The sequence below is a fragment of the Haplochromis burtoni genome, unplaced genomic scaffold, assembly GCF_018398535.1.
Source record: "Haplochromis burtoni strain Fernald_Lab_line unplaced genomic scaffold, NCSU_Asbu1 Contig_2722, whole genome shotgun sequence".
In the NCBI taxonomy this organism is placed as follows: domain Eukaryota; kingdom Metazoa; phylum Chordata; class Actinopteri; order Cichliformes; family Cichlidae; genus Haplochromis; species Haplochromis burtoni.
Genome location: NW_024585083.1, coordinates 1,291 through 10,331, shown reverse-complemented (window position 1 = coordinate 10,331; position 9,041 = coordinate 1,291). Strand labels below are relative to the sequence as shown.

At 37.0% G+C, this 9,041-nt stretch overlaps 1 protein-coding gene across 1 annotated transcript; it reads right to left on the bottom strand.

The window, feature by feature from the left end:
• Positions 1-1,865: 1,865 nt before the first annotated feature.
• On the bottom strand, positions 1,866-8,116 carry LOC102292173 (up-regulator of cell proliferation-like). The gene is made up of 3 exons (XM_005953014.2): positions 8,041-8,116; positions 7,729-7,905; positions 1,866-7,565 (listed from the first exon to the last, which is right to left on the bottom strand). The coding sequence occupies exons 2-3, from the start codon at positions 7,811-7,813 to the stop codon at positions 2,872-2,874; spliced, it is 4,779 nt and encodes a 1,592-aa protein (XP_005953076.1). The 5' UTR covers positions 7,814-7,905; positions 8,041-8,116; the 3' UTR covers positions 1,866-2,871.
• Positions 8,117-9,041: the final 925 nt, after the last annotated feature.

Genomic DNA, 9,041 nt, shown 5'->3' with positions numbered 1-9,041 from the left:
TAGGGCATTAACAGGGAGAGGGGGGCACAAAGAAATACTTTTCTTTCTTATTCTCAGTTAAAATGTTTCGCTTTTAACAAATAATTATCTGAATCTTACAACAAATGTTTTCATCTGATGTAAAATGTATAGAAATCCATTATTGTACATAGTAATTTTTTTAGGGTCCCAACATAATTTCTTCAGAAGAAAGTACTGTACATGATGCCAGTATTTTCCCACATTTTCTAGATACTGTACCAGTACTGTGTATAAAATGCCATCAAAAAGTCCATTAAGTTTTATTCTTTCTCTCCTTTCAAGGTTGCCATGTTAGAAAAAATATTTTGACCTGCCATGCTGTTTATTGATGTGGCAAATGAATGGTTTTTGAAAATATATCTAAATCTGTCATCAGTAGTCAGTAATGATCATGTCTCACCTCTAGTCTTCTCTGTCTTAATTTCAGGTTTTCACCATGTGTTGTAGATAGTTCAGGAGGTTAAGTCGACCAAGCAGTCTACTTTCGGGTACTGTTTAGAATATCAGAATAGGGAGGATGGTGTAGGTTTAAGTTTATTAGATTGACACATATATACCAACAACACAGTGTACATCACTGTGACAACAGCGTTTGTTTTCATTCAAAGGCTTTATGATTTTTCCTATAATACCTGGTGGGCCGGTCTCTAGTCAAAATGCCCGGGCTGATTTTTTTGTCCCAGTCCAGCCCTGGCCAAAGATGGTGTTTGTTAGTATTTACACGTTTTCATTTTTAAGTAGGTTTTAAGTCGGTCATTGTTCTGGTATTATTGTAGAATCAACTTTTGAAAACCTAAAGGCCATTACACACTGAGTGCGTTGCAAAAATCTGCATCTGAACTTACTGTGTAGCCTATAAATGAACACTGAACACTTGACTTTTTTGCAGGAAAATTTTCCTCTTACATTTCCTCTTACATACTTACATTTAACTACTGATTTTATCTACTGTTCTGATTTTATCTGTTTTGATTTTATATACTGTTGTTTGTTTGTTTGTTTGTTTGTTAATTAGTTAGTTAGTTTATTTGCTTGTTTTAATCAATTTTAAATCATGCTTTTTATTTGTTCTTGTTTCTAATGTCTCTGTAAAGCACTTTGAATCACCTTGTTGTTGAATTGTGCTATACAAATAAACTTGCCTTGCCTTGCCTTGCCTCAAAAACACACTGTGAAAAAAGTCAACATCAAGCCACAAGGAGCTGGTCCTGATGTTTCTAAACAAGAAAAAGAAAGAAGAAAAGAAAAGGAAGAGGAAAAGAAAAAGAAAAAACTGAGAGCCTGGTTCATTAAATTCTCACAAGAAGGCAGCAGCAGAGACGATTTCATGGTTTTATCCATTTTTCATAAGCTATATTAAAAATATTTTTAACACAGAGAATATTCACATGTTTCACACACCTGATGTGAAAAGGCCTAAATCAGAAATCAGGATAAGCAGCAGTTTTGCCCCAAACTTGGCACATCACTGAAATGACACACCTTTGAGATTCATTTTGACCGGGGTCATGGGCCACATGCAGCCCAATTTGATCTCAAGTGATCCACTCTGGTAAAACAATACAATAACAGAGAATATTATAACTTCAAAATCATTTGCTTCCTTTAAGACTAAAGACATGTAAGTCTGTTGCAGGGACATTCACATTGACTATATCCATTTTCAAAAGCTCAAACCATAAGCCATGAAGACACACTTTACCCCACTCCCTTACACATTTGCTAGAAAACAGGAAGTATGTTTTAAAATAGTTTTCCTTATTTAATGAGGAATTAATTTATTTTAAAAAAAGATAATGAAAAGAATGAGAGGTCAAGAAAAATACACGATTTCATTGTTTTTCCACATTTATTGATCTGTTGTCATTACAATTTACAGAACACAAGTCTCAGTGGAGACTTACACAACCCACAAGAGACAATAAAACACTGGACATACTGAATGCTAACACAAAAGAGGCATATAGGCATGTATTCACTTCCTCCTTTGGGAAAATCAAATCACAACCTGTTGTACCACCTCTCTGTATATTAAGCTTTAGTACACAGGGAACAAGCAGTCACCCATACTGTGAAAAGATGTTCTGAGGAGACTGAAGAGGGTGTGAAGGACTGTTTTGATTCAACCATGTGCGAAGTGCTTTGTGATAACCACAGGGAGAACATTGGTTGTGTGGTGGATTGTTAAACAGACTATTCTTTTGTAGATAACACACAGGTTGATCGACAGTTTGCTATTTGTTATAACTGAGGCTTGTTTAACCGATTAAATGATTGACTATGGATCACACCAGATATAAAATGATATCAAATGCATGATTCTCTGAGTCTTTTAGAAACTGTCTGATAGATCAAATATGAAAGAAAACAAAATTCTAAATTTTAAGTAAGAAAATCACATATTCTAATGCAAATGTTTATATTCAGAGGATCTTTTAAAACATTGAAAGTGTAAAGATTTTGGCACCAGGTTCCTCAAAGAAACAAATTATATATAACTTTCTTATTTAAAAAAGGAGAAAACTGAAACAACCATAACAAAAATGTAAATATATCAAACAAGCAGTAAAATGAACAGATAATAATTTAATAATAAAAAAGAAATCTCTAGATAGTGATGGTATGCATTTTCTTAGGGTTTGTTACAACGTCTTATATGGATTATCAAGATGAAAACAACAACAACAACAAAAAAACATTTGTTAAATTTGAAATCAGATTATGGTTCATTAAATTTAATTTTAGTTTTTTACTTTTGTCTCTTAAAATATTGAGACATTTTCTTCAGTATCGCAAACACAACATGTGTTCTTCTGTACACAATAATGACATGAGGAGGATTATGAGTAGTTACTTGATGTTATATGATTCTTTAAGACTTTTTTCTGCCTTATCTTTGTTGATGTTACGCCAAGATTCTGGGATGAAACAAGGTTTTGCTTTATATTCTTCGGCAAAGTCGTTGTTGTATTTTGTCATTACATATTTCCAGTAGTCTGATGCTTCGAGACTCTTATCTGGCTGAATATTCCATTCTTTATATATTTTCTTGTATTTCTTATAAGGGTGCCATTTATTGTTTGTATCACAGCAACGAAATTTTTTGTCACTGATCACATCGGATGAGCATATTTCAATAACAAGTTTCTCTGTCCTCTCATACTTGTATCTGCCCAGACCCTGCGGCCTATGCAGTGAAACAAAGTGCTCAGTATGGGCTTTTCCTCCTGCATCACAAGGAGCTTTGCAGAATGGACACTGTTTGCCACAACCAATCAACTGTTTGAAAAGCTCATTTAGTGGATTCACATGCAGATGTTGTAGTTTCATTAAAAAGGGAGATTCTTTAAACTTTTTTCTAAGACTTTCTGTCATGTAATTCACAGATGCCGTGAGACAGTCAGCAAACTGTTCCTTGTCAGCGTTGTTCAGTATCATGAAAGCACTAAGAGCATCCTGGGAAATGACCAGTTTATCTCCAAGTTCTTTGCAGATATCTTCAACAAAAGCCTTCAAATCATCACTCTCTCTGGTTTTGGCCTTGATGATGGCAGAATTTATGCTGTCAATACATGACTGCAGATGTAGGTCCTCAAACTTAAAAACTGATGATTCAGTTAAGAAGTGCTTATTTATTTGTTTGAGTATCCATATCTTTACATACTTCTCATATGAGCAAATATAGCTCAGATAGTTTTGAAAATCCTCCTTGGAAAGCAAATCCAGTAAAATTGAATACTGGAAGGACATTTGGTTGCTGAAATGCTTGAGTTTCCTCATTTCATCAATGATATCAGGACCCAGGGAGCGATTAACAAAGTCTTCAACAGCAGGTTTCAAACATCGATTTGTGAATTCTTCTGCCTTCTTCTGACACTGGTCTCGTTCATTGAACACATCTTTGAAATCATCATGAAACTTTTCCTTGTTTTTAATCAGACATCTGTACGGATCATTTTCTTCTAAGAAATCTTCGTGCATTTCCTGAAACACTCTGGCTGCAAATCCACAGATGTGCTGTTTTAGAGAAACTTCAAACTCAGTGTTTATCTTAACATCTTGATTATTTTGCAGCTTCTCATCAATCATGTGGAGGATCTCATGGATGGAATTGTCATGGTAATTATTTTTTCTTTTCACTTGTTCAGTCACAAAGTCTGTGCAAATATCTATGATCCTGTCAGCCAGATGTTGTGCAGCCATTATGTGATCCTGACCAGTAAAAACCTTCTTTGCTCCGTGTTTAAGTTTCTTGAACCGTCCTTCAGCTGTATATTTAAAAGACTCTTTTCCACAATCTTGCAGACTCATTTCACTTAATAACTCATTTGCATGGCTCCCCCTGTGTGTTAGATTTTCTCTCAGACAGCAGGACACACTGTCTGTGACATTTTTTGGTTTTTGTTCAGAGAAAGACAGTTTTTCTAAAGTTTCACTCCACATCCTCTCAAATTCTTTGTCCAACTCTTCGTCTGTCATTTGGACTTCTTTCTTTCGACATTTATCAATTAATGCACGCACTGCTTTTTCAACTTCTTTTCTATTACTGTCTTTGATTTTATCAATTTCTTTCATTCCTTGTCTGATTTCTGCTGCTGCTTCAAGCTGATACTTTACACCATTTTTTATTTCACGATTAAGGACTACTACACTGTTTAAGAATTCCTCTTTGTATCCTTCAACTAGAGACACGTGACCCTCTGTTTGCTCAAAATACTGTGTCAGATTGTCTAGAATCTTTGTCTCCCATGTAGACAGCACTGTGGAGGCTTCCCTTTTCAAAGATTCGAGAAATTCTCTCATGTCAGATGTTTCAGATTTTGCTCCAATGGTACCAACATTTGAAATTTTTGTTTCTGCATTTGTTACCCAGGTGTACATTTCTTTTCTGAACTCCCACTCCCATTTTTTGAACTCTGTGCAGAGCTTCATGTATGCATCAGCTACGAGGCTGTTTCTGAAGCTGAAGATGAAGTTTTCATGCTTTACTGCATTCCACAGACTTTTCACCCACTCTTTAAACTCCATGATATTATTAGCAGATGATTTACAGTTTCTCAGTAGTTGGATGATGTTTTTCTTGAGCTCATATACAGCCTCACTGTATCCTGCATTAACTGGTGCCATTGGTGGGTTTCCATTCCACAGTCCAGGAATGTACCAGTTCCCAGTGTCTGGACTGTACTCCATCACATCAGTGAAGCTCTTGTTCTCCTCTTTCTTTTCCATTTTGGCTGCTGCCTGAGTCATCTCATTTAACTGATCCAGGAGCAGTTTCCTGTCTCGTAAGTTGTTTTCATGGGCTGAAACATCCGACACATTCTGGTGAACAAACTGACATTTAGGCTTTTTGCCCACCTCCTTCATCCTGAGAAAAGCGTGCACAACTATTTGCAGGATATCTTTCATTTCTGTTAAATTCTCCATTGCAATGTTGACAATGGTGGTATCACTCAGCCCCACAACAAGTGTAGCAAGTTCATTGTCATGCTCATAGCTGTTGTCCAGTTGTGCAAGATCTAGTGACTTTAAGCCCTCAGTGTCAATGATCACCATGAAGTCACAGTTTAGGACGTTTTTCATGTCTTCATTGATTTTGATGAGCAACATGAAGGCACCTCGAGTACATCGACCACTGCTGACTGCAAACTGCACTCCAAACATGGTGTTAAGGAGAGTGGACTTTCCTGTGCTCTGAACTCCAAGAACTGTGACTACTCGTATCTTTCTGTTTGTAGACACCAGGTCACTGAGCTGAGAGAGAACATCACTCACCCATCTGAGAGGGATGTTGGATGCATCTCCATCTACGAGCTCAAGAGGAAATCCATCAAGCAACAACTCTGCACACAGTTTGGGCAGATGCTGCAATTGCTGATGTGATGGGTCTGTTTTGGGGAGAGACAGTGAAGCTTCATAGATCTGACCCATTTCACGGAAGAAGTGTTCAGTCCCCAGTGAGCTGCTGGAAATTTCTTTGTCAATTTCTTTGATCTCCTCTTTGTTCTCAGAGTTCTTGCATTTTTCTTTATATTTCTCCCTGAGTTCAGACAGTTTTATACGAGACACATTATCGAGGTTCATTCGCATCCATTTCAGGAAATAAAACCTCTCTGTTCCTGGGCTTGATATCCCAGTGATGAAGTTTGTCATAGCTGTTGATATCTCATAAGAGTTTTGCTTTTGCCGCAGTTCCTCTTTATGTTTCTGAAGATCACTTTTGTAATCTTCTATATTTTTAGACCCAAGATTTCGAAGTCGCAACTCTTCCTTCTGTAACGAGGTCAGTGTTTTCCATATTTGGCCTTGTCGGCGAAACTGATATTCTTTGTATTTATGGATGTCTTGAATTTCTGCAGTGATGGTTTTTGCATTTTCCTTTGCAGTCTGGCACTCTGGAGAGTCTTCGTCAACCAGGATTCCCAGTTCATGGGCAACATCCACCATCTCCTCTATTTTCATCTTCAGCTCTGATTTCTCAACCATATTTCTAACTGTTTTCCTCAAATCTTTTACAAAGTCTGCATCATTTTTCTGCTTTGTTTTAATCATGACATTGCCTTTAGTGAAGCCCAAACTGTTTGCTACTTTTTTCACAGCTTCTAAATTGAAGCGCTTGCTCTCATAGTTACCAACCAAGAAGATCTGTGCTTTGTGGTTTTGGCTTTTAAGTAGACTGATCACAGACTCAGACTCAGAATCCAAATGATCAAAGAAAACAAAAACTGCTGCAGATGTCTGACACAAAAAGGAGTATTGTGTTTCAAATGAAGCAATGTCCCCACGAAGGTTAGCTACAGCCACTGGCTGACTGAAAATATCAATGTTTGTGTTTCCACCAGGAAGATACCAAGTAATTTCAGTCAGTCCGTTGGAAATTCTTCTTGAACTGTCACCACACTCCATGTTGTGGTGAACAAAGGTATTGTGGTACTGCTGATCATTGCTCAGAAACTCATTGAGAAACTTGGACTTGGACAAGGAGCACTCACCCAGTCTGACAAAAGAGACCATTGGAAGTTCAGAGAGAACAATTCTTTCTTCAATGAAGCCCTTTGACTGTGAAAGAGACTGAGGTCTGTATTTTTTAACAATGTCTCTCATGGCCCACAGCATGAGTGTGCACTGTTCTGTGTCACAATTAGGAAGCAGCAGAGGGACAGAGAACTGACACATGGACATTTTTAGTGCCATTTCCTGCTGTAGAAAACCATCAGAACACAGAAAGAGAGCAGTGATTACGTCGAGGGGGTTCACCATGTTATCTGTGTTTGAATGGTTGATCATATCATCAAGATCTAAGTGTGCACTCCCTGTTTCATCATCACTGTTTGACTCACACTCTAATGTGCATTTCACATTCCTAGCAGTGACATTAAACATCATTATTTTCTTTAGAAAATACCATGGAAGGTCAGATTTACAGCTGGCAGGTTCATCAGTGATGGTCTTCATATCAATCTCTAGTATTCTGCTGAGTGATAGCTTCTCTCTGTAGTTCTGCTTCAAGCCCAGTTCTTCCAATAAGCTCTCCAGATCTGTCACTGAGGATGTGAGATTTAAAAGTTATTGCATTTGTGTTGTTATTTACAACTTAACCAGTATGCCATATGGTTTTGTAATTGGTGTTAACATTTACTGTGTGTGTGTGTGTGTGTGTGTGTGTGTGTGTGTGTGTGTGTGTGTGTGTGTGTGTGTGTGTGTGACCTTTGCTTTCATCCATCATGTCTTCAGGGGCCTGGCTGGCTCTTTCTTCCTCTGGTTTGAGTTTGTTGGGCTCCGAGCTCTTCATGTCTGTTGCCTCTTGCTCAGTTTCTCACATTCACCCGCATGAGTGTCCAAATGCAGAGACACTAACTCACTGCTGGCATTCAACATTATTGTCTTCACATGACAACAAGAAAAGGTGAGGATAATAATAGTAATATTAATAATATTATTATTTGGTTTCATTTACAGACCTCAAATCATATTGTGTCTTTGTGCTGTAGCAATAAAAAGCATAAAGCTGACTTTTACCTGCTGTGACAATCTCCTGACAGTCACCCCAGCAGGTAGAACATGGTGCCGATGGAGGTCATGTACTAAATCTTCATCATTGTTTTCCTTTTTTACAAATGATGATAAAAAGAGAAAAAAATACATTATTGCAAACACATCTATAGAGAACAATATCTCTGTTTTCCCCCTTGATCTCACAAACAATTTGAGTACTTTCAATAACATAAGCAATACAAAGCAAATGAGTAAAACCTGAGTATGATTTTTATACTCCTTTTTAGCCCTGTGCCCTAAAACATGTGGTTCACAAAACAATTGTTTTGTGTTAATAAGATTTTTGAATTGTGGTTTTTAAATATTTTGGCCCTTTAATATAGTATGAATTTAAAAGTGTGTTTTTAACAGCCTGTCTGAACCTAAGTGGTGTTCTATTATTGGACATACAACATGATTCACAGGCAGTGACTTGTACACATTTTTTTCATGCTGAGACTTGCTGGCAGCCTGAAATGTGCCTTAAGACCTCTCGTGAGCATGCCACGTGATCTGTGAGTATCAGGCATATTTAAGCTTTTGTGGGTGAGTGAGAGACATGTTATGTGTAGTTTTAGACATTTGTACATACAGAAAAGTTTTTTAAAGTCAAAATGGTCATATTCGTGAAGCTGAACTTGATAAATTGTGCGTAAATGATCAGTGTTTATTCAGGTTTGGATGTACACATTGTAAAATGCTTTTATGTGTGGTCAGATTGCTTGGTATTTGTGTGTGGATTAAAGCATGCGTATGTTACACAGGTTACACAGAAATCACTGTACAAATTTCTAAGGCTTGGTGGAGATACAGAAATTCTTTTATTGCTGCCATATAATCTGCATCATTATAATTGCATTAATAACATTCTTTACAGCATTATTTCATCTAATAATATTTCTCACAGTATTGATACTGCATTACAGCTGTTTATTGAAGATGTCCATTGAGGATCCTTCCATTATGTTAACTTTTATTACAAGTAC

What these genes read in the sequence shown, in the direction of transcription:
- LOC102292173 (XM_005953014.2), bottom strand. Translation starts at nt 7,813, where the DNA reads ATGAAGAGCTCGGAGCCCAACAAACTCAAACCAGAGGAAGAAAGAGCC. An exon ending in CATGATGGATGAAAGCAAAG is followed by an intron (nt 7,566 to 7,728) that starts GTCACACACACA and finishes TCACATCCTCAG; the next exon opens with TGACAGATCTGGAGAGCTTA.